The sequence below is a fragment of the Zonotrichia albicollis genome, chromosome 6 (genome assembly GCF_047830755.1).
Source record: "Zonotrichia albicollis isolate bZonAlb1 chromosome 6, bZonAlb1.hap1, whole genome shotgun sequence".
Taxonomy (NCBI): domain Eukaryota; kingdom Metazoa; phylum Chordata; class Aves; order Passeriformes; family Passerellidae; genus Zonotrichia; species Zonotrichia albicollis.
Genome location: NC_133824.1, coordinates 50,595,044 through 50,619,630, shown reverse-complemented (window position 1 = coordinate 50,619,630; position 24,587 = coordinate 50,595,044). Strand labels below are relative to the sequence as shown.

General features: G+C 50.4%; 2 protein-coding genes and 1 pseudogene across 2 annotated transcripts; all 3 read right to left on the bottom strand.

Moving 5' to 3' along the window:
- Nucleotides 1-2,856: 2,856 nt before the first annotated feature.
- On the bottom strand, nucleotides 2,857-5,136 carry LOC141729295 (mas-related G-protein coupled receptor member A8-like; annotated as a pseudogene).
- Nucleotides 2,857-11,316, bottom strand: LOC141729427 (uncharacterized). Its single transcript, XM_074543759.1, has 2 exons — nucleotides 5,146-11,316; nucleotides 2,857-4,574 (listed from the first exon to the last, which is right to left on the bottom strand). The coding sequence occupies exon 1, from the start codon at nucleotides 9,363-9,365 to the stop codon at nucleotides 8,043-8,045; it is 1,323 nt and encodes a 440-aa protein (XP_074399860.1). The 5' UTR covers nucleotides 9,366-11,316; the 3' UTR covers nucleotides 2,857-4,574; nucleotides 5,146-8,042.
- Nucleotides 11,317-17,286: 5,970 nt separating this feature from the next.
- Nucleotides 17,287-24,065, bottom strand: DHCR7 (7-dehydrocholesterol reductase). The gene is made up of 8 exons (XM_005491658.4): nucleotides 23,908-24,065; nucleotides 22,836-22,939; nucleotides 21,757-21,979; nucleotides 21,132-21,222; nucleotides 20,267-20,480; nucleotides 19,600-19,804; nucleotides 19,226-19,357; nucleotides 17,287-18,775 (listed from the first exon to the last, which is right to left on the bottom strand). The coding sequence occupies exons 2-8, from the start codon at nucleotides 22,931-22,933 to the stop codon at nucleotides 18,311-18,313; spliced, it is 1,428 nt and encodes a 475-aa protein (XP_005491715.1). The 5' UTR covers nucleotides 22,934-22,939; nucleotides 23,908-24,065; the 3' UTR covers nucleotides 17,287-18,310.
- Between the last annotated feature and the right edge of the window lie 522 nt (nucleotides 24,066-24,587).

Below are 24,587 nucleotides of genomic sequence, written 5' to 3'. Positions count from 1 at the left end.
TCATCAGTCTTGTGTCCCCCAACATTCCAACACCGTGGGAGTAGCATTGATTTGCCTCTTCTCAGAAGAAATGACCTGGCAGAACTCCTAAATAATCCATCTGCTCTCTGCCAGTGCTCCAGCTCATGCACGGAATTTATTATTGTATGAATCCTCTAGGAAACTGTATGGTGAAGGTGAAATACCACTGAACTTGCAGTATAACAGGGGGAAAACTAGATTTGAAACAGAAATCAAAGTTTAACTGAGCATTTGTATTGCAGGGCCCTAAGGATCCACCTCAAGAATGAGAGGGGACAAGTTCAGGCTGTTCAAAATACAAGATTTTGGGATTGAGGTTGATATAAAATAGAATAGAAGCTGAGATGGAGCCCAAGTGCTTTGGGCACAGGTGTGGTTGCTGAGGCTCTCTCCCGTTGCTCATTTCCCGGGTACAGTGAAGAGCAGCTGAGGAGCAGAGCCCTGAGCCCGTGGCAGGCTCTGAGGCAGCTGCCTGTGTGTGAGAGCCCTGGAGAACACGAGGCAGCACGGAGAGCAGGGGCTGTGGCAGGAGCTGGGACAGAGCCCGCGCCGGACGCTGCTCGGGCTCAGCCCGCGGGCTGCGCTCCCCTTTCCCAAGGGACCATTCCAGGGAACCTCCTGCAGATCCCGGCCCAGGGACAGCAGCTGGAGCCTGGCAGCTGAGGGCAGTGCACTGCGGGCAAGTTCTCCAGGCTGCCAGAGGAAACCAGGTCAGACTCTTCTCTTCCACCTTCATCAGGGTCCCCTCATTGGGTGGAACCTGGTTATTGATTGTGGGGGCAGAACTGAGGTCTGTAGGGAATTAAGAGCTGTAAATAGTGTGGGAAAAGGGAGGGAATATTGAAATGAGTGTGCTGCTGAAGGAATCCAGCTGCTCAGTGATATCAACTGACACCTGAGAGTCCAGCTCAGATCCATCCCAAAGCCATTTGCTCTCTGATATCTCCATGGGCAATCCTCTCCTCTCTCCTCCAATTGTTTTCCTGCTCCAGCTGTGTGCTGTCCACAGCCAGGAAGGAGGTATCTCCCTGGCTTTTGTGCCAGGCACACAGGACCAGGCTCCCACATCCTCCTTGCCATCTGTCCTGTCCCTCACCCCTCCCTGTGCTGCTCCACATGGAAGCTGTGGGTGGGAAAAGATGGGAAAAGCCACGTTTGGGGGACAGCAGTATTGCTCTGGTGTGTCTGTTTGTCACCCCTGCAGCTGTGTGAGGGCAGGAGAAGCAGCAGAGGTGTCACCATGAGCACTTTGTCCCCTGCCACAGAGGGAGCCAGCCCTGCCTGCTGGAGCCAGCCCGGTGGGAAGGCATCCCAGGGGAGCTGGAATGAGGAGAGCCACGACAACTGGAGCCAGTGTGACAACAGGCAGTGGAGCAAAGTGCCTGTCCCGCTGCTGCTGCTGCTGCTGTGCCTGTGTGGGATGGTGGGAATGGCTCCACCTTCCTGCTCTCCATCACCATCACCCTGGGGATATTTTCTGTCCCAGAGAGCTTCTGCCACCAGCTGGGCTCGTGGGCTGTGACAGCTGGGCTGAAGGTCCCCATCCTCTTGGCTTTCACTGCTGCTGTCTCCTCTCTGACAGCCCTCAGTGCTGTCACAGCTCTGTTTGTCCTCCCGTGTCCTGCTGGCCCTGCCCCTGCTCCCAGTGCTTCCTGGTGCTCCTGTGTGCCCTGCTCTGGCTGCTCTCCTTCCTGCTCACTGCCACCCTCCATTGCTGCCCTTTGGTGCCCATGGCCTTGGTGCTGAGCTGCCCCTTCTCAGTGCTCACCCTGACCTGTTCTGCTCTGGCCCTGCTGGCCAGGCTCCTGTGCTGCTCATGGAAACAGCTCCCAGGGAAGCTCTGGCCCTGCTCCTGCTGCTCCTGTCATCTCCTTCCCCTTCTTCACTGCTGATTTTGGGCACTGGTTCTTGCTGAGGGCGTTTGACTTCTCTGTCTTTGCCCCCAGCCCCTCTCTCCTGCTCACCTGTGCCCAGAGCAGTGCCCTCCCTCTGACTGCCTGGCTGGGAGCTGTGTAAAGGAATTCACCCCCTCTGGTAGTGTTGCCTTCCAGAGGGCTTTTGAGGTTTTAGTGCCCTAGCCAGGGCATAGGGACAACGCAGGGGAGTCATCATCAGGTAGAATCATCATGCAAGATAGACAGCATAAAATAGAACCATAAAATATCTGGAGTTGGAAGGGAGCCACAAGGTTCATGGAGTCGAACTCCTCACCCTGCCCAGGACATCCCAGCAATCCCAGCCTGTGCCTGAGAGCATTGTCCAAATGCTCCTTGAGCTCTGTCAGGCTGGTTTCGTGTGCAGCAGGGGAAATTGCCTTGGGAGGGATGCCCTGGCTGAGTTGTTCTTCCATGGACAAGAGGTTATACCTTGGAAAGTTTTGTCTTTCCAATGGACAGGAAATGGGAGTCCGGGAGAGAAAAACCCTCTCAGATGTCAGTCTGTCTTTTCTGTTAATTATTACCAACTCTGTTAATAAATGCTCCTTATATGTTCAACCTCATATGTGTCTCCAAAGCCTGACTCACCACCCATGGCTTTCACTCTCACTTCCCTTTCCAGAAGCAGTGGCACGTTGCTTTCCCCTGGATTTAAGGCAGAGGGAAAAGGAGGGACAACTTCCCCCTGAGCAAGAGATGTGGCTGCTGCCTGCTGGAGGAATCGGGAGCTCTTGGCACTGCCAACATCATCCCGAGCATTGCAGGCACGTGCCTTAGGAAGGGCTCTGGTATAAGACAGGAACCTGCCCTGCTCCCAGACAAGCCAGAGGCTTTAGAATGGGATAAAAGAAGGAAATGAGCCATTTTGGACACTGTTTAACAGAGACAGGCTCAGCAGTTAAACATGGATGTTGTTTATTCAACAAAGTCAGGAGCTGGAATTACTACAGAAGCAAACAAAAGTATGAATGTAAACTTCATTTAGGGGTAGTTTCAGAATGACAAAGATCAGGACAGGCTGGACTGTGGCTGGAGCTGCTGTGCAGAGTGGCTGTGCAGCTCCTCCTGAGGGTGGCCATGTTCAGGATGGAGGTGCTCAAGGGCTTCCCTGGACACTGATGCTGGGGAACCAGAGGATGGATGGCCCCATTCGGCAGAAGAGCAGCACAACCCCCTAATTTCTGTGCAATTAAAGGGTCCAAGCATCTGGTGATGGGAATTTCCATATTCCACGTACTTTCCGGATACAGGCACAAAGGATCAGTGGAGTTCACTATTGACCCTGCACTTTCCTCAGAAGGATTCAATTCTGGAATTCAAAAATGTGACAAATTCCCACTGAAGGCATAAGGGAACCCTGTCCCTCCCCAGCTCTGCAGCCCTACCTGGTGTCCCTTCCCATCAGCTGGGAATGCAGGGCTGGCTCTGCTGGACAGAAGGGGAAGGATGCTCCCTGTGATCCCAACCCCTCTCCTGCCATCCAGAGGCACCAGCCCTGCAGGGATTTGGGAAATCACTGCCACCCCGTGCTGGGTGTGTCCCCATGGATTAAGGTGCCCCATTCTTTGCAGGCAAGAGCTCCCTGGAAACACCATGGAACTCATCTGCTGAGCCAAAGGAGATGGAGTTCATTCCCTGGGGCCGAGGCCATGAGGGTCATTGCATGGGGAACAGAGCTGGGGAACAGCACTGAGCCCAGCTGCACTGCTTGGAGCCATGTGGATCCAGGAGGGAGGAGGAAAGCCATGCTGCAATGTGCTCCGTGCAGAGCATCCCACAAAAATCACCCAAGACAATGCCCCTGCTCCCTTCTCCTGCAGGAATACACCAAAACAGGAAGGGTGATCCTGTGGATATTTATTCATCAGGTGAATCAAAGAAACCCTCGGCCACTCTCCTGGGGTCCTTCAGCAGAGCAGGAATGGATCAACAGGCTAGGGGCATCATTTCCGCATGCAGTTTTTTCTTTCTGCTCCTCAAAGACACTGTTGAGGGTGAGCTGGAGGGACTGCACAGAGCAGGGCCTCCTGCACCTGCCTGCCAAGAAGTAGATGAAGGGTTTGATGGTGCTGTGGATGCAGGTGAGCAGGAAAACAACCTGGGAGGGCACAGTGATGTAACCGACCTCCTGCAGGAAATTGCACATGATGAGAAGGAGAGTGAAGAGCACCGTGATGATGATAACAATGTTGCGCCTCCTGGGCTACTGCTGCTGGGAGCGTTGCTTGGCCTTAATGAGGACAATTGTGCGGTAAATAACCACAGGTGCAACAAAGAGGAGCAGGATGATGGTGTACATGGAGATGACAGCTGCCTGGCAGTGCTCCTGCTCTTGTGATGGGCACAAGTATGTTACCGCAGGAATGATAGTGAAAAGAGCGAAAAAGACCCAGTATTTGGCTCTCCACACCACCCATATCAAGCGCTCAGGAAGTTGGCAGCAGCAGCAGAGCTTGCAGAGTGAGGCCACGTCCTTTCCTAGGCTGTGGGCTGTCAGGCAGAACAGCCCCCAGTAGTAGGAGACCACTGACAGCTGCAGAAGGAAACGCAGGTACAGCATGGGCACAATAGGAGAGCAGGACCCGTCCTCCACCAGGAAGAGGATGGCAGAGGGGACTGTAAAGAGAAGGAAGAGGAAGTCGGCAAGAGCCAGGTCAAAGATGCCATAGTTGACACTTTTCAGGTTGAGGAGGCCGATGACAGCCCCGTTCCCAGCCAGCCCACACAGGCACATGAGCAGTGTCACACTGTGTATGGCCACATCGGTGACATCTGTCTCACACAGATCATCTCCTTCAGTGGGTGAGGCAGGAGATGGGGACACGTTGGTCACCTCCGTGGATGGACGCTGGGCAGGCAGTGGGATGTGGCCCCTGGCTGTGGTCAGAGTGGATGGGCAGTCAGTGCTTGGAGAATCCAGGGATGGACCATGTGGCTCCTCAGCAGATCCCTGCAGTGGGAAGGATTCAGTGGGAAGAAGGGGAGAGGAGGAGGGTGGTGGAAATTTTGGTTTGGGAGAAGGAAATGGAAGGATTGGGATGTTCAGCACGAGATGCAGAGGGGAAGCACGGGGCAGAGGATAGGGGCCTGGGTGAGGCACTGCGGTCACCGGGAGAGGGTGGCAGGAACAGAGCAGCTGCTGTAGGAGAGGAAGGTGGGTAGGGAGGAAGGCAAACATTCCACAGACCTGTTCCCTGTGGGGCAGCAGCAGGCAAAGGGCTCTGTGCAGATCAGCGGCACTTCCTGGTCCCTCTTGCTCCTTTGGGATCCATATCCTAAAGCAGCTCCTGGCAGGTCAGGGACATGAAGGAGAAAGTGCCCAGGTCACCAGGAGCTCCCCATTCCTGTCTCCCCAGCTGATCTGTGTTCCCTATCGCAGTGCTGCTTACAAGGCTTGGTAGGGTCATAGGGCAGGCGGAAGTTCTTTGCATCTTTGTCTACGTCAGAGCTCCACTCCCACATAGTTATTTATCTCGAATGTTTTTTCTTTGACATAAAGGAATTGGCTTTTGCCAAAATCTCCAAATGAAATATTTTGCAAATGGCTCCTCATTTACTTCTGATTAGAAACATTCCTTCCCTGCAGTGTCCCATACTCTGACTGCTTTCCCTCTCTCAGCAGGTTTCTACCACTCCTTGTTTCTCTTCCCTGAGTGGTCACTGTCCCTCCAGCAGCAGAGGGATACAGGCTGCACTGGTTGCACTGGAGTGCTGGCTGTGCTGGCAGTGCTGTTGAAGCACCTGGCTGCTTCTCAGAAACAGCTCCCATTCTGGGAAGATTTCTGACATCTTTGCCAAAAGCTCGGCCTGAGGCGCCACAACTGAGACAGGAATTCCCATTTTTGTCATCCTTCCACAGGCTTACAGAGCCCAAAGGAAGGACAGCACTCAGTTGCTTGCAGCCACATCAGCAGCACTTAGAGCCCACCCTGATTACTGCCAATACCCCTGATGATGCAATGAAAACTATTAGGGACGAGATTTTGCAGTGCTGTGATCCCCTTTCCAGCCCTTCATTAGGGCTCATCCTCTTCCTCCTCAGACACGGAAGCCTTTGTGTTTGTTTTTACCTGACCCCACCCCACTGAGCAACCTGTGCCAGGGCCTCAGCACCCTCACAGGGAAGGATTTCTTCCCAATATACAATCTGACCCCACCCTCTGTCAGTGGGAAGCCATTCACCCTTGTCCTGTCACTCCACGCCCTTGTCCAAAGTCCCTCCAACTCTCCTGGAGCCCCATCAGCTCCTGGATCATGAAGTGTTTGCCCTTGATAGGATTGGGCTGGTGAGATTCCATAGCTGGGGACACAAACACGGTGTCAGCAGGAAGAGACGTGGCAGTTCTGACCCCCAGGGCCCCTACACAGGCCAGTTTCCAGCAGGAGCATCCCAGATCCCTGAGGCACATGTCAGCCTGGGTAGGAATCACCTCACCTCAGCTTTCTAGGAATTCCTTGGAATTCACTGTAGGCTGCTGTCTGACTGCCAGGGGAGTGTAGAAGGTGACACAGATGAAACCTGCAACTTTCTAAGGATTAAAGCCAGGCTAGCAGCATGGATTTGCCTCTTCTCAGAAGAAATGCCATTGATGACATCCAAAATCATCCTTCTGCTGTGTGCCTGAGCTCCAGCTCATTCACAGAATTTACTATTACATTAATCCTCTTGGAAAAAGCCTGGTGCAGGAGAAGTACCACTGAAATTGTGGTATACAAGTGGCAAAATGAGATTAGAAGCAGAAATCATAGGTTTACTCCTGCTGAGTCCTAAAAATCCACATGTGCAATGCAATGTGGAGATTTGAGCCTGTTCACAGACAAAATTTCAGGATTAGTGCGGCTATGAGGAACCTGACACAAACTACTTTTCCTAGAAGGAATGAGGTGCTCTTGGAACTGTCAAAAGATGGCTCATTGCAGACATTGTAGGCACTTGCCTTAGGAATAGCTCTAGTGTGACACAGGTAACCCAAAGTGGCACCAGTGCCACATCGGGCTGGTTTGATAGTACCAAGTGGCTCCTGCAATCTGCCACCCAGAAGCGGGGCAGGTGAGTTTTGTTTGCCAGGGAAAAGGGCCGTAGTTTGTGTTAGGGGGCCTGTGGCCAGGAGTGGTCGGCTGGCTCCTGAAAATCCACCATATGCAGGATGGTTCCCAGACCCAAGGTGGCTCCAGTGCAAGTCGGGCTGGTTTCATAGTACCAAGTGGCTCCTGCAATGTGCCATGCAGAAGCTGGGCAGGTGATTTTTGTTTTCCATGGAAAAGGGCCGTGGTTTGTGTTAGGGGGCCTGTGCCTGCAAGTGGCTGGCTGGCTCCTGAAAATCCACGATACGCAGGAGAGTTCCCAGACCCATAGTGGCAACAAATCCAAGTCGAGCTGGTTTGATAGTACGAAGTGGCTCCTGCATTCTGCCATCCAGAAGCGGGGCAGGTGAGTTTTGTTTGCCAGGGAAAAGGGCCATGCTGTGTGTTTGGGGGACTGTGGCAGGGAGTGGCCAGCTGGCTCCTTAAAATCCACAGTACGCAGGATAGCTCCCAGACCCAAGGTGGCACCAATGTCAAGTTGGTATGGTTAAATAGTCCTAAGTGGCTCCTGCAATCTACCATGCAGAAGCGGGCCAGGTGTGTTTTGTTTCCAGGGTAAAGGGCCGTGGATTGTATTTGGGGGCCTGTGGCTGGCAGTGCCTGGCAGGCTCCTGAAAATCCACATTACGCAGGATGGTTCCCAGACCCAAGGTGGCACCAGTGCCAAGTCGGGCTGGTTTGATAGTACCAAGTGGCTCCTGCAATCTGCCATCCAGAAGTGGGGCAGGTGAGTGTTGTTTGCCAGGGACTGATGTTTGTGTTTGGGGTCCTGTGGCCAGGAGTTGCCGGCTGGCTCCTGAACATCCACGCTACGCAGGATATTTCCCAGACACAAGGTGGCACCAGTGCCAAGTCGGGCTGGTTTGATAGTACCAAGCGGCTCCTGCACTCTGCCATCCTGAAGCGAGGCAAGTGAGTTTTGTTTGCCAGGGAAAAGGGCCGTGGTTTGTGTTTGAAGCCTGTGGCTTGGAGTGGCCGGCTGGGTCCTGAAAATCCACATTACAGAGGATGGTCCTCAGATACAAGGTGGCACCTGTGCCAAGTCTGGCTGGTTTGATAGTACCAAGTGGCTCCTGCAATCTGCCATCCAATCTGCCAGGTGAGATTTGTTTGCCAAGGAAAGGACCATGGTTTATGTTTGGGTGCCTGTGGCCGGGAGTTGTCGGCTGGCTCCTGAACATCCACGGTACGCAGGATGGTTTCCAGACCCAAGGTGGCACCAGTGCTAAGCCGGGCTAGTTTCATATTATCAAGTGGCTCCTGCAGTCTGCCATGCAGAAGCAGTGCAGCTGAGTTTTGTTTGCCAGGGAAAGGGCCATGGTTTGTGTTTGGGGCCTGTGGCTTGGAGTGGCCGGCTGGCTCCTGAAAATGCATGATACGCAGGATAGTTCCCAGACCCATGGTGGCACCTGTGCTAAGTCTGGCTGGTTTCAGAGTACCAAATGGCTCCTGCAATCTGCCACCCAGAAGGTGGGCAGGTGATTTTTGTTTGCCACGGAAAAGCGCCGTGGTTTGTGTTTGGGGGCCTGTGCCTGGGAGTGGCCGGCTGGCTCCTGAAAATCCACAATACACTGGATAGTTCCCAGCCTCAAAGTGGCACCAATACCAAGTCGGGCTGGTTTGATTGTACCAAGTGGCTCCTGCAATCTGTTGTGGGGGCCTGAATATATGTTGTATTGTAACATCTGTGTGTGTCATTATGGGGGCCTGAATATATGTTGTATTGTGGCATCTGTGTGGGTCCGAGTTGCTCCAAACGAGCTGCAGCTGCAGGGTCCTTAGTTGGGCAGCAGCTGTAGCTCGTGAGGGTGACTGAAATGAATAGGGGTGGGTCGAGAGCCCAGGAGGGGCTCCTGAGAAGACAGGAAGGACTATGCTGCAGAAAGTGGAGAAGAGCCCCAGAAGAGGCAAGAAAAACACTGCAGTGAAGGTTACAACAATCTGCCATCCAGAAGCGGGGAGGTGAGTTTTGTTTGCCAGGGAAAAGGGCTGTGGTTTTTGTTTGGGGGCCTGTTGCTGGGAGTGGTGAGTTTTGTTTGCCTGCGAAAAGGTGCGTGATTTGTGTTTGGGGGCCTGAGGCCGGTAGTGGCCGGGTGGCTCCTGAAAATTCACGGTACGCAGGATAGTTCCCAGACTCAAGGAGTCACCAGTGCCAAGTCGGGCTGGTTTGATAGTACCAAGTTCTCCTGCAATCTGACATCCATAAGCGGGGCAGGTGAGTTTTGTTTGCCAAAGAAAAGGGCCGTGGTTTGTGTTTGGGGGACTGTGGCTTGGAGTGGCCAGCTGGCTCCTGAACATCCGTTGTACGCCGGATGGCTCCATGACCCAAGGTGGCACCAGTACCAAGTAGAGCTGGTTTCATAGTACCAAGTGGCTCCTGCAATCTGAAATCCAGAAGTGGGGCAGGTGAGTTTTGTTTGCCTGGGAAAGGACCGTGGATTTTGTTTGGGGGCCTGTGGCTGGGAGTGGTGAGTTTTGTTTGCCATGGAAAAAAGGGCAGTGGTTTGTGTTTGGGGGCCTGAGGCCGGTAGTTGCCGGCTGGCTCCTGATACTCTACGGCACGCAGGAGGGTTCCAAGAGCCAAGGTGGCACCCGTGCAAGTCGGGCTGGTTTGGTAGTACCAAGTGGCTCCTGCAATCTGCCTTCCAGAAGCAGGGCAGGTTAGTTTTGTTTGCCATGGAAAAGGGCACTGGTTTGTGTTTGGGGGCCTGAGGCCGGTAGTTGCCGGCTGGCTCCTGAAAATCCACCATACGCAGGATGGTTCCAAGACTAAAGGTGGCACCAGTGCAAGTCGGGCTGGTTTGATAGTACCAAGTGTCTCCTGCAATGTGCCATGCAGAAGCGGGGCAGGTGAGTTTTGTTTCCAGGTAAAAGGGCCGTGGTTTGTGTTTGGGGGCCTGTGCCTGGGAGTGGCCGGCTGGCTCCTGAAAATCCACAATACGCAGAATAGTTCCCAGCCTCAAGGTGGCACCAGTGCCAAGGCGGGCTGGCTTGATAGTACCAAGTCTCCTGCAATCTGCTGTGGGGGCCTGAATATATGTTGTATTGTAACATCTGTGTGTGTCAATGTGGGGGCCTGAATATATTTTGTATTGTGGCATCTGTGTGGATCCGAGTTGCTCCAAACGAGTTGCAGCTGCAGGGTCCTTAGTTGGGCAGCAGCTGTTGCTCGTGAGGGTGACTGAAATGAATAGGGGTGGGTCGAGAGCCCAGGAGGAGCCCCTGAGAAGACTGGAAGGACTGTACTACAGAGAAAGGAGAAGCGCCCCAGCAGAGGCAAAGAAAAATACTGCAGCGAAGATTACAACAATCTGCCATCCAGAAGCGAGGCAGGTGAGTTTTGTTTGCCAGGGAAATGGGCCGTGGTTTGTGTTTGATGCCTGTGGCTGGGGGTGACTGGCTGGCTCCTGAAAATCCACGATACGCAGGATACTTCCCAGACCCATAGTGACACCAAAGCCAAGTAGGGCTGGTTTGATAGTATGAAGTGGCTCCTGCATTCTGCCATCCAGAAGCGGGGCAGGTCAGTTTTGTTTGCCTGGGAAAAGGACCATGGAGTTTTGTTTGCCAGGGAAAAGGACCGGGGGCCTGTTGCTGGGGGTGGTTTGATGGCTCCTTAAAATGCACAGTACACCGGATAGTTCCCAGACCCATTGTGGCACCAATGTCAAGTCGGTATGGTTTAATAGTCCTAAGTGGCTCCTGCAATCTGCCTTGCAAATGCCGGGCAGGTGAGTTTTGTTTGCCAGGGTAAAGGGCTGTGGTTTGTGTTTTGGGGCCTTTGGCTGGGAGTGGCCAGCTGGCTCCTGAATATCCACAATACGCAGGATAGTTCACAGACCCAAGGTGGCACCAGTGCCAAGTCGGGCTGGTTTGATAGTACCAAGTAGCTCCTGCAATCTGCCATCCACAAGCGGGGCAGGGGCATTTTTTTTTCAGGAAAAGGACCGTGGTTTTTGTTTGGGGGCCTATGGCAGGGAGAGGCCGGCTGGCTCGTGAAAATACACGATACGCAGGATGGTTCCCAGACCCAAGGTGGCAGCAGCGCCAAGTCGAGCTGGTTTGATCGTATCAAGTGGCTCCTGCAATCTGCCATCCAGAAGCGGGGCAGGTGAGTTTTGTTTGCCAGGAAAAAGGGCCATGGTGTGTGTTTGGGGGCCTGTGGCTGGGAGTGGCCAGCTGGCTCCTTAAAATCCACGGTACGCAGGATAGTTCGCCGACCCAAGGTGGCACCAGTGCCAAGTCGGGCCGGTTTGATAATACCAAGTGCCTCCTGCAATCTACCAATCAGAGGCGGGGTAGGTGAGTTTTGTGTGCCAGGGAACAAGGGCCGTGGTCTGTGTTTGGGGGCCTGTGGCTGGGATAGGCCCTCTGGCTCCTTAAAATCCACGGTACGCAGGATAGTTCGCCGACCCAAGGTGGCACCAGTGCCAAGTCGGGCCGGTTTGATAATACCAAGTGCCTCCTGCAATCTACCAATCAGAGGCGGGGTAGGTGAGTTTTGTGTGCCAGGGAACAAGGGCCGTGGTCTGTGTTTGGGGGCCTGTGGCTGGGAGTGGCTGGCTGGCTCCAGAAAATCCACAATATGCAGGATCGTGCCCAGACCCAAGCTGCCACCAGTGCAAAGTCGGGCTTGTTTGATAGTACAAAGTGGCTCTTGCAGTCTGCCAGCCATAAGAAGGGCAGCTGAGTTTTCTTTGCCATAGAAAAGGGCCGAGGTTTGTGTTTCAGGAACTATGGCTTGGAGTGGCCAGCTGGTCCTGAAAGTCCGCTTTACGTAGGATGGTTCCCAGACCCAAGGTGGCACCACTGCCAAGTCGGGCTGATTTGATAGTACCAAGTGGCTCCTGCAATCTGCCATCCAGAAGCAGGACGGGTGAGTTTCGTTTGCCAAGGACAGGACCGTGGATTTTATTTGGGGGCCTTTGGCCGGGAGTGGTGAGTTTTGTTTGCCATGGAAAAGGGCACTGGTTTGTGTTTGGGGGCCTGAGGCCGGTAGTTGCCGGCTGGCTCCTGAAAATCCACCATACGCAGGATGGTTCCAAGACTAAAGGTGGCACCAGTGCAAGTCGGGCTGGTTTGATAGTACCAAGTGTCTCCTGCAATCTGCTGTGGGGGCCTGAATATATGTTGTATTGTAACATCTGTGTGTGTCAATGTGGGGGCCTGAATATATGTTGTATTGTGGCATCTGTGTGGGTCCGAGTTGCTCCAAACGAGTTGCAGCTGCAGGGTCCTTAGTTGGGCAGCAGCTGTTGCTCGTGAGGGTGACTGAAATGAATAGGGGTGGGTCAAGAGCCCAGGAGGAGCCCCTGAGAAGACAGGGAGGAATGTGCTACAGAGAAAGGAGAAGCGCCCCAGCAGAGGCAAAGAAAAATACTGCAGCGAAGATTCAAACAATCTGCCATCCAGAAGCGAGGAAGGTAAATGTTGTTTGACAGGGAAATGGGCCGTGGTTTGTGTTTGGGGGCCTATGGCTGGGGGTGACTGGCTGGCTTGAAAATCCATGATACGCAGGATATTTCCCAGACCCATAGTGGCACCTAAGCCAAGTAGGGCTGGTTTGATAGTATGAAGTGGCTCCTGCATTCTGCCATCCGGAAACGGGGCAGGTCAGTTTTGTTTGCCAGGGAAAACGGCTGTGGTTTGTGTTTGGGGGCCTGTTGCTGGGAGTGTTTTGATGGCTTCTTACAATGCATGGTACGCAGGATAGTTCCCAGACCCATTGTGGCACCAATGTCAAGTTGGTATGGTTTAATAGTCCTAAGTGGCTCCTACAATCTGCCTTGCAGATGCCGGGCAGGTGAGTTTTGTTTGCCAGGGAAAAGGGCCATGGTTTTTGTTTCGGGGACTGTGGCTTGGAGTTGCCAGCTGGTCCTGAAAATCCGCTTTACATAGGATGGTTCCCAGACCCAAGGTGGCACCAGTGCCAAGTCAGGCTGGTTTGGTAGTACCAAGTGGCTCCTGCCATGTAGAAGCGGGGTAGGTGCGTTTTGTTTGCCAGGGAAAAGGGCCATGGTGTGTGTTTGGTGGCCTGTGGCTGGGTTTGGCTGGCTGGCTCCTGAAAATCCACGGTACGCAGGATAGTTCCAAGACCCAAGGTGGCACCAATGTCAAGTCAGTATGGTTTAATAGTCCGAAGTGGGTCCTGCAATCTGCCATCCAGAAGCGGGGCACATGAGTTTTGTTTGCCAGGGACAGGACCGTGGTTTTTGTTTGGGGGCCTCTGTCCGGGAGTGGTGAGTTTTGTTTGCCTGCGAAAAGGTGTGTGATTTGTGTTTGGGGGCCTGAGGCCGGTAGTGGCCGGGTGGCTCCTGAAAATTCACGGTACGCAGGATAGTTCCCAGACTCAAGGAGGCACCAGTGCCAAGTCGGGCTGGTTTGATAGTACCAAGTGGCTCCTGCAATCTGCCATCCAGAAGTGGGGTAGGTGAGTTTGGTTTTCCAGGGAAAAAGTCCGTGGATTTTGTTTGGGGGCCTGTGGCTGCGAGTGGCCGGCTGGCTCCTGAAAATCCACAATACGCAGGATAGTTCTCAGACCCATAGTGGCACCAAAGCCAAGTCGGACTGGTTTGATAGTGCGAAGTGGCTCTTGCAATGTGCCATCTAAAGGCGGCGCATGTGAGTTTTCTTTGCCCGGGAAAGGACCGTGGTTTTTGTTTGGGGTCCTGGGGCTGGGAGTGGCCGGCTGGCTGCTGAACATCCACGGTACGCAGGATAGTTCCCAGACTCAAGGTGGCACAGTGCCAAATCGGGCTGGTATGATAGTACCAAGTGGCTCCTGCAATCTACCAATCAGAGGCGGGGTAGGTGAGTTTTGTTTTCCAGGGAAAAGGGCCATGGTTTGTGTTTGGGGGCCTGTGGCTGGGAGTGGCCGGCTGGCTCCTGAAAATCCCCAATACGCAGGATAGTTCCCAGACCCATAGTGGCACCAAAGCCAAGTCCTGCTGGTTTCATAGTGCGAAGTGGCTCCTCCATTCTGCCATCCAGAAGTGGGGCAGGTGAGTTTTGTTTGCCAGGGCAAGGACCGTGGTTGTTTTTTGGGGGCCTGGGGCTGGGAGTGGCCGGCTGGCTCCTGAACATCCACGGTATGCAGGGTAGTTCCCAGCCTCAAGGTGGCACCAGTGCCAAGGTGGGCTGGCTTGATAGTACCAAGTGTCTCCTGCAATCTGTTGTGGGTGCCTGAATATATGTTGCATTGTAAGATCTGTGTGTGTCAATGTGGGGGCCTGAATATATGTTGTATTGTGGCATCTGTGTGGGTCTGAGTTGCTCCAAACGAGCTGCAGCTGCAGGGTCCTTAGTTGGGCAGCAGCTGTAGCTCGTGAGGGTGACTGAAATGAATAGGGGTGGGTCGAGAGCCCAGGAGGAGCCCCTGAGAAGACAGGAAGGACTGTGCTACAGAGAATGGAGAAGCGCCCCAGCAGAGGCAAGAAAAACACTGCAGCGAAGATTACAACAATCTGCCATCCAGAAGCGGGGACGTGAGTTTTGTTTGACAGGGAAATGGGCCGTGGTTTGTGTTTGGGGGCCTGTTGTCGGGAGTGGCCGGCTGGCTCCTGAAAATCCACCATATGCAGGATGGTTCCAAGACTAAAGGTGGCACCAGTAGAAGTCGGGCTGGTTTGATAATACCAAGTGTCTTCTGCAAAGTGCCATCCAGAAGCAGAGCAGGTGAATTTTGTTTCCAGGTAAAAGGGGTGTGGTGTGTGTTTCGGGGCCTGTGGCTGGGAGTGGCCGGCTGGCTCCTGAAAATCCACGATACGCAGGATGGTTCCCAGACCCAAGGTGGCACCAGCGCCATGTCAGGCTGGTTTGATAGTACCAAGTGTCTCCTGCAATCTGCCATCCAGAAGCGGGGCAGGTCACTTTTGTTTGCTGGGGAAAGGGCTGGATTTGCTTTCTTGGGTCCTCCTGCCCGGATTGGCTGGCTGGCTCCTGAAATTCCACTACACGGAGGATATTTCCCAGAACCAAGCTTGCAGCAGTGGTTACTCAAGCTGGTTTGATAGTGCCAAGTGGCTCCTGTAATCTGCCATCTGGAACCGAGGCTTGTGAGTTTTCTTTGCTAGGAAAAGGGTCGAATTTTCTTTTTTGTGTCCTCCTGCCCGGAGTGGCCAGATGGCTCCTGAAATTCTGCAATATGCAGGATGGTTCTCATACTCAAGCTGGCATCAGTGGCAAGTCGGGCTGTTTTGACAGTGCCAAGTAGCTTCTGCAATCTGCCAGCCGGAACCGGGGTAGCTGGTTTTTGTTGGCCAGGGAAATGAGCTGAGGATTTTGTTTGGGGGACTGTGGCCGCGTGTGGCCGGCTGGCTCATGAAATTCCACAATACGTAGGATGTTTGCCAGACCCCAGTTGGCACCAGTGCCAACTCGGGCTGGTTTTACACCGCCAAGTGGCTCCTGCAATCGGCGATCAAGAACAGAGGCTGGTGAATTTTGTTTGCCAGGGAAAAGGGCTGAGATTTGTGTTCGGGGGCCCAAGGCCCTGAGTGGCCAGCTGGCTCCTGAAATTCAGCAATACACAGGATGGTTCCCAGACCCAAGCTGGCACCAGTTCCAAGTCGGGCTGGGTTTATAGTGCCAAGTGGATCCTGTAATCTGCCATCAAGGACCGGGGGAGGTGAATTTTGTTTGCCAGGCATAAGGGCCGAGGGCTGTGTTCAGTGGCTTTTGGCCAGGAGTAGCCAGCTGGCTCGTAAAATTCCGTAATATGCAGTATGGTTCCCAGACCCAAGCTGGCATCACTTGCAACTCGGGCTGGTTTGACAGTGTCAAGTGGCTCCTGCAATCTGCCGTGAAGGACTGGTGCTGGTGAGTTCAGTTTGCCAGGGAAAAGGGCTGAGGTTTTTGTTTTCAGGCCTGAGGCCAGGAGTTGCCATCTGGCTCTTGAAAATCCACGTTGCGCAGGACGCTGCCCAGACCCAAGCTGGCTCCAGTGCCAACTGAGTTTGGGTTTACAGTGCCAAGTAACTCCTGCTATCTGCCATCAGCGACCTGGGCAGGTGAGTTTTGTTTTTCAGAGACAATGGCCAGCGTTTTTTTCTGGCGGCCTGTGGCCCAACGTAGCCAGCTGGCTCCTGAATTTACGCGATGCACAGGATGCCTCCCTGACGCAAGCTGGCACCTGCTGGAAATCGGGCTTCATTGACAGTGCCAAGTATCTCCTGCAATCTGCCATCAGGTACCTGGGATGTTTGAGTTTTGTTTCCCAAGGAAAAGGGTTGCTTTTTGTTTTTGGCCTGTGGCCTGGAGTGGCCGGCTGGCTCCTCAAATTCCGCATTGTGCAGGATGCTTCAAAGCCCTGAGCGGGCACCACTTTGAACTGGTGCTGGTTAGACAGTGCCATGTGTGTCCTGTAATCTGCCATCAGAAACCTGGGTGGTGAGTTTTGCTTGCCCAGGAAAGTGGCTAGCATTTGTGTCTGGAGGCCTGTGGCCTGGAGTGGCCAGCTGGCTCCTGAAATTCCGCAATGTGGAAGATGCTTCCCAGACCTACGCTGGCACCACTTGCAAGTTGGGCTGGTTTGACGTGGCCAAGTAGCTCTTGCAATCTGCCATGAGGAACCGGGGCTGGTGAGTTTTGTTTCCCAGGGAAAAGTGTTGGCTTTGGAATTTGGGTGCCTGTTGCCCAGAGTGGCCTGCTGGCTCCTGAAATTCTGTATTGCGCAGGATGCGCAGAAGTTCAGGGTGGCGGCCACCTCCGGAAATTCATCATGGCACACATGCCTCCCACACTCAAACTGCCACTATTGCATTTGTGCTGCTCCCAGATGAAAGCAGGAATGATGAGTCTGACTCCATGTTCTCAGGCGGTTAATTTGTTATTTTAAGACACTATATTATAATAATGGATACTACAGTAAACTATACTAAATAATGTGGAAAGGATATTTACAGAAGGCTAAAAAGGTAATAATGAAAAGTTGTGACTCTCTCCAATCTCAACATAGCTTTGCACTGATGGCCACTGAGTGAAAACACTCACACCAGAAACCAATAAAACAATCACCTATGGGTAAACAATCTCAAACACATTCCACATGATCTAAAGACAGGAGAAACAAATGAGATAATTATTGTTTTCCTATTTCTCTGAGGGTTCTCAGCTTCCTTGGAGAAAATCCTGGGCGAAGGGATTTTTCAGAGAATGTGAATGCCACACATCCACGTACAGCTCCTTGCTCCCTCCTTCACAGTGGCATGGGGGAGGAAATCAGGAAAGGGAAAGAACTCACAGGTTGAGATAAATATGGTTTAATAGGTTACGGAAAAACTGCGCACAAAAAAAGCAAAATAGGGGATCTATTCCACACTTGCCCCCTGCAGGTAGATGTTCAGACATCTTCAAGAAAGCACGGCTCCATGACATGTAATGGTGACTTGAAATGACAAATACTATCACTCCTGACATCCCCCACTCCTTCTTCCTCCAGCTTTATGTGCTGAGCACGATACCATATGGCCTGGGATATTCCCTGGGCCAGCTGTCCTGCCTGCGTCCCCTCCCAGCTCCTTGTACTCACCCAGACCACTCCCTGGTGGGTGGGGGTGAGATGCAAAAAAAGCCTTGATGCTGTGTAAACACTGCTCAGGATAACACCCCTGTGTTATCAACATCATCTCAGCTCAAATCCAAAACTATGCCCATAGCAGCTACTAGGAAAAAAAAGTAACTCTACTCCAGCCCAAGGACGCTCAGCTCAGTAGTTTTCACAAAGTCTGGTTTCAGTAGCAAAATAAAATTCAGTTGGTCATGTTCTATATTGTCAGGTGCTGAAAATTGCACTAATTTATGACACTTTTCACTTTCGTTTTAGATTATAACAGTTATTTCAGAACAGCTTCTTCAGTATTTCCACTGTTCATGTCTTGACAAGCAATCAACAATCAAACCGCCTTTGCAGCTGTTCTTAATTGTAGGTTCTGATGGCCACAAGCAGCTGCATCAGGAAACCTCTTTCCTAAAGAGGTGTCAGAACTCTTTTCTTCTCTCCTGAATCACTGCAAACTGCTTCCAGAACCCTGCTACCACCAAGGGTAAGGCTACCTCCCAGCTTTGGGATTTCTCAGGAGTCTCAATACACAGCATCTTTTCTTAAACTCTAAGTTAATTTGGGAATGGGGTGATTCAGAGGGGTATTCCAATTACAAGAGTCTTCTAAAAAAATGGTGCAGTTCAGTGCCTCACTTCAGTTACTTTAAACATAGTATGCGTGCACATTTCTTCTTTTTTCTTTCCCCTGCATCCTGCATATTTTAGCCTTAAAACACCCCGGGTAGGAGCCGGTAGCGCACTACAGCAGTGTAGCACTTCCAGTCCTTCCCATACTTGCTGCTACAGCGGTGCTCGTCCCTGATGCAGCGGTGGGTGAGCAGGATGGTCATGTAAATGATGTAGAAGTAAGGCAGCAGGTGCTCAAAGCCACAAGCCAGGCAATAGGCTAGCGAGCCCATCAGGTCTCCTGTGTAGTTGAAATGACGTGCCCAGCCCCAGAACCCTGAGGTCATCAGCTTGCTGTAGTACTTGGTGCCATCCACAGACATGTAGGAGCATTCAATGTACTCTGGCTTCTTCCCCCAGATCCTGCAGTTGCCATTGGTGCGACGGAACAGGTCCTTCTGGTGGTTGGTCATTCTGAAGATGTAATAACCCAGCAAACCCAACATCAAGACCCCCATGGCATAATCTGTGCGTAGCTGGACGGGATGGTAAACCAAGTACAGACCCTGGGGAGCACAAAAAACAATCAGCTATTTACTTCCAACAGAGGCTCAGCATGCCAGATCAATTCCTTGAAACAAGAAGAGAGAAGTTGCAAGGATGCAAACTGGACAGAAGGAAAAACCCAAGGAACAAAATACAAACAAACCACCACTAACCATAAGACCCTCAACAAGGAGTAAAAAGAAAGGAGACTGAAACGATTTAGAAAAGTATGCAGACACAATTGTCAATGACAGAAACGAGCAAAAAGGAAGGGCAGGAGAGGAAAAGATGTCAAAGCCATGCCGGGACAGGAAGCCTTCCTACAGGAGAATTGGTACAAAGAATGTTGCAATGATTTCTCAACAGTGGGACTACACAGAAACATTTCAGGTACAATTAAACTTCTAGAAAGAGTGTTTCAGGAAGGTTTCAATCCTGTTAGCCCAAATACACAGTGTACACATTTTTACCTGCAAAGTATAGAGGTAAGGCAACCAAACACAGTCTCCCCAGCCCAAATACCATCCAAAATGGTCATGGCAGATATCAATGGTTTTCAAGTACCAGGCTTCATTCCAAAAGAAGTCCAGAACATAAATACCCTGCAACATAATAATTTCACATTAATAACAGAGCACTGTCACCAGTTACCCTGTTTAACAGCATCAGCTTAATGTCTGTTCTGCCTTGTGATATGATCTCAAACTTGAAGTCCCATTGCTGAATGAGCTTATTTCAGGCCAGGAAAAATGCCTCAGTTTCATTTCCATGGAAGGAGTTTTTTTCTTACTTTCATACTGGCTTATTTCCCAACTTGTTTCTTAATTTCCTCCTCAGAATTTACCTGGAGGACATTGACAAGGATCATGGAGTTTGTCACTTCACCATGCAGCTCCTGTTGTTTGGCAGCAAAGGAGAGGTTGATAAGAGTCCAGGCCACAATCCCAGGGCGCCCATTGAAGAACAGCTTGAAATCAAACCACTTCCCTATTCGAGGGTTAAATTCAATCCCCATCATGTAGTCATAAAAGAAGTTGCCAGTGATTTTGCTGTAAAAAAAAAATTAGAAATGCACACAGTTGTATACAAATACAGCTAACTGCTACTCTGCCTACACAATTCAGATCAAGAATGTAGTGATAATAAAAATCATAAAACCATGTAACGTTGTGCAAGGTAACACAAACTGGTCCGACCAAAGTATTACATTAATAGACCTAAATTGTAGAATTTCAGAGGTGCCTGAGTTTACTCTTGGTAACACTTCTGAACAGTCTAACTATAACTATTTTTAGGATGGGTGTATCTGTGACATTGAGGCTGCCAGATCCATGGTGTGGAGCAAGAAACATAGGGGATGGTGCTAGTGAAGGAATGAATCACTGCCATACACTGGCCTAGCTCTCTGTGCCAGTAAAATATACTCGGTCATACAATTTATATATCTTATTTCTATTTAACAATTTTAATCTCTGATACCTAGTATTCTCTCACTACTAAAATCCACATACCAGTCTTTTGCATTAGTAGGGAAAAAGTAGCCTTTGATTATTGCAAAGGTGGACACTGCATATCCCAAGATATTGGCACACCACAGGAGAGGAATCCAGTTGTCAAAAATGATGGTAGGTGAGAAGAAGTGGAAGCAATAAGCATTTGCAAACCAAAGCACATGGCTAATGATCCACGCCTGAAGTCCATTTATTTCATATTTATTCACAGCACCTAAAATATGAAGAAAAAATGGAGTGTTAGTGACCCTACATTAATGCAGGTTTTAATTAATATGCATAGAATACACAGAAGCTCAATCAAGTGCTCATTAAATAACCTCTCTCTCCTCATTGCCCAGTTAAATACCTTGAAAGGTATTTAATTTTCTGAAAGTTCCATTAGACTCTGCTGTACCCATCAGGCTTTGTTGTACTGAGTTTTTCTCCTCACAAAACTGAATTTAGACTTTCCCCACAACTGACTAGAATAACAAGCCACCAGTAACAGTTCACATCACACATTTTGTCCAAGTCCCTTGGGTTAATGGAGCTTGAGCAGGTAAAACTACCTTGTCAAATACCAGCAATAGTCCACTGACAATATTAAGTACCAAAACTATCAACCAGTACTTTTCCATTGCTGGTGTGGTGCCTACCAGATCAAGAGTTTTACCAATTATAAGAGATAGAAATGCTATAACTTATTCTAAAAGATGACCTAGATTGCTTTCTAGTTTTGTTTGAACTGAACATGTGAGGAAGGTGAGAGCATTTATGTCCATGTTTCCTCTGGTTACACATGGGTTATTAAAGACTCTAAGAACAGAAATACTTTAATTTCGGAAGATTACATGGTGTGCATGTATTCCAAGGAAGACCTTACCAGCAGGGGTGACAGCACCTTCTTGTACACCTCCCACATATCCAGGCAGAAATTTATGGCAGAAATCAGGAATGGACACATACAAAAACACCTAAAAGAGAGAGAATGCCTTCACAGTAAGTACAGACAAGACAAAATCCCTCAAAACACTATCCCTCACATATTAATACCAAATATAACATTTCTCCTAAGTTTCTAGTAAGTATTGGGTAAGACAAAATGGCAATATTTAGCTGTTGTGCTTTTAGGCTAGTAATACATCTAAGCTACTCTACAGCTCTAAAGATGTATTCACGTAAGGCTGTCATCTTTTTTTGGTGGGGAGGCAGGACAGTTGGTAACTACATTCAGATCCTTGTCCTTTGATTTATTTCTTGTGTATTAATTTAAAACAAATGGATATTGTTGTTATACAGGTGCTTTTTCTTAAAAACCTCATTAAGGATATGTCACACAAGAAATATTTTTGTATATTCCCATTATACTTATTTTCCAAGTACATAACAACTTGGAAATTGTGAAACACCAAAGAGTAAATGCCAGTGCAACCTTTGTGTAAAAGGATTCATCCAACACCTGTGGGAGAAAGCAGACACTGCATACAGATCATAGCTTGGTAATGTACCTGGAAAGTGACCCAAAGGGAATAAATGGCAGCAGCCCTGTAGGTCAGCATGGGAGTCCTGTTCCAAATGTCAGACAGATGCTTATTCCCAGTCAGCAAGTCCAGGAGTGGATCAGTCAGAGAGCACTGGTACTGGTCACAGGACATGATGAAGTAATATACAATCAGCGGTGCAAACATCAGCAGGAAAAGGATGCTTGCCAAGGAAAACCAGTCCACCTCCCTGTAATCCAAAACAGAGCATTTTGTCTCCCCAGGTTTCAGACAGACAAAAAATTCAGACAATTTTTTCAGTGCACCTTCTAGACTTAACTGGATGAAAACTGGAAATGCGTGCTCAAGGCACAGACATGTCTGGGGGTCAAACAGCCATAAAAAGCTCAGCAAGGAACATACTTTGCCACAAACTGCTCTAAAACTATGCTAGTTGATCAGAGCAAGAGATTAGACAAAAACTCCCCCCTCCAAACCAGACTTTTACTACAGACTTCACGGTTTTTGATGGCAATCATGGCTCTAACTGGTGGAGTATTCTGTTGGAAGTGATAATGGAATCCCAAGAGCATTATGCAAAGCTTGGAAACTTGGAAAAGACAGACCTTGGACAGCCATACGTTGGATTTCCTGTGCCGCTGCTGCTGCTCCCAGCTGCAGTACAATGCCCTACTAATACCTGCCCAACTCTTTGACAGCTGGGACATGAGTCATAAATCTTGCTGCAGCAGGACTTGTCAGCAGGGAAAGCCACAGATGCCAGAATGCCTGTTTTCCAAACCTCAGGAAATATTTATTTCCTTGAAAGAACCAGAAATTTGACCAATTTTTATGACTTGCTTTTCTTTTTTGCAAGGAGTGTGTTTTAACCCAAACCATCTGGAAAACTCTCTGCCTTAAAAAACCTGAAGAACTTTTCTTCAGCACCTGTTGCTACAGCAAATTACCCATGAGCTTTCTGGAGCAGAGCAACACAAAAAGCTGTTACTAACAGAGGGAAGTTTAAAAGGAATATAGCATTTCTAAGAGTAAGAATGAAGCAATTGGAAATACAAGGACTACTTGGGGTCATTGGCCTCTCTCACCATGCTCTCCCCCACTGGCCTTGAGATGTTTTAGTATCATTTTGCATGTTTTGGTGTTTTCTTTCTTCAGCAAGTTTTTTCTCCTGATGGGCTGCCATGATGTCCTGTAGGAAAGAAAATATGAATCCCATTACTCCAGCTGGTTCTCAATAATTCCTATACCTCTACATGAGAATCACAAATAAATGTTACTAAAATCTATTACATAGACTGCAGACCACACAAAATTTAGGGGTGGAGGACAGGAAGCAAAAAACTTTCACCAATTAATTCCCTATAAACTTACATTCAGCAAAACCTAATCAAAACACTCATATCAAAGTAATCCATTAAACTTCTCACTAACTGGAAATTTCTTTTAAGATGCACAAATAATAAATCACTTACTACTTACATGTAGACATAAAAGGAAAAAAAATGTTGCACCACATTGTCCTAAACCTTTGTAACTTAACTGCCTTTTTAAATTTAAGAAATTGTTACTGTTGTAACATTATTGGTAAGGGATTCTGTCAATTAGATACAGAGTCCTTGCTCCATATATGTCATTTACACCATAGAAAACAAGACATAATCCCATCTAAGTAAAAAAAATCAGTGGGAATGGAGAATTATTTACTTGGCACCACTCAGCTATCTCTGTGGAACATGCACTGTAGCTTGCTTTCATTCTGATCAAACACTTGTTATGCTAAAGATCATCATCCCATAACTGGCACTATGGACTGACGTCCCAGCTCTACGTGTCTCATCACGGTGAACCCGATCCACTATCTGATGGATAATTATTCCATTAATCCATTACCCAATTAGTCCATTATCTATGGACTGAGCCCGGCCCTACCCTCTGCATCCACCTTCTCCTGGGCAACCTGTTCCCACGACTGACCACAAAAAAACTCTCTCGCATCAAACCCCAATCTCCACTACCTCGCCTTTAGGCCATTTCCTTCAGTCCTCCCCCCCGTAGGTTCTTTTCAGAAGCGATGTGAGGCTCGCGGCTTCCCTTTGCCCAAACGGCTGCTCCCTTTCAGGCCGGATCCCAGACATGGTAAGGAAGGAACGCACTCACCAGCAGGGCCGGAACCGCTCTCTCACCGAGGATCACTGATCAGGGATCACTGATCGGGCACCACACTCGCTCCGCTCCCCACAGCCACCCCGGCTCCACATCTGTCCCACCTGCGGCCCCTTCAGGCGACATCGGCCCCTCCGGGCCCCGCCCCCGCCCTCAGCCAATCCCCGGCGCGGCCCGCCCATTCAGCGGCTCCCCATTGGTGGCGCGCGCTCGTCCCATGGGCCGAGGAGCGCGAGGGTCGCGGGCCCCGCCCCCTGCCCAGGGGCCTGCGCTCCGCCGGCAGCGACCGCGGATAAACCCCGGTGCGCCGATAAAGGGAGAATGGTGTCCAGGGAAATAGGTTACATCTGCACTTGGGTCACAGCATGGATCCCCTAAGCCAGACGGAGCCGCCTTGAGGCGTTACTAAGTTCTCCACATTGCACTGACCACTCTGTGCGATTTCCAATGGTCCCGCAGAAAAAGACCTGGGGGTGGTGGCCGAGAGCTGCTGCACACGAGCCCAGGTGGCCAAGGACAATGGCATCCTGTCATTGTCAGCAGTAGTGTGGCCAGCAGGACCAGGGCAGTGACTATCCCTGTGTTCTGGGCACCGCTGAGGCCCCACCTTGAATTGTGGGGTCAGTTTTGGGCACCGTAATTCAAGACATTGAGCTGCTGGAGTGTGTCCAGAG

Coding starts and splice junctions, on each gene's coding strand:
- DHCR7 (XM_005491658.4), bottom strand. CDS start 22,933: ATGGCAGCCCATCAGGAGAAAAAACTTGCTGAAGAAAGAAAACACCAA. Junction 19,358..19,599: donor TCCTTGTCAATGTCCTCCAG/GTAAATTCTGAG, acceptor ATTATGTTGCAG/GGTATTTATGTTCTGGACTT. Junction 18,776..19,225: donor CTTACCTCTATACTTTGCAG/GTAAAAATGTGT, acceptor TGTGCTCCCCAG/GGTCTGTACTTGGTTTACCA.
- LOC141729427 (XM_074543759.1), bottom strand. CDS start 9,365: ATGGAGCCATCCGGCGTACAACGGATGTTCAGGAGCCAGCTGGCCACT.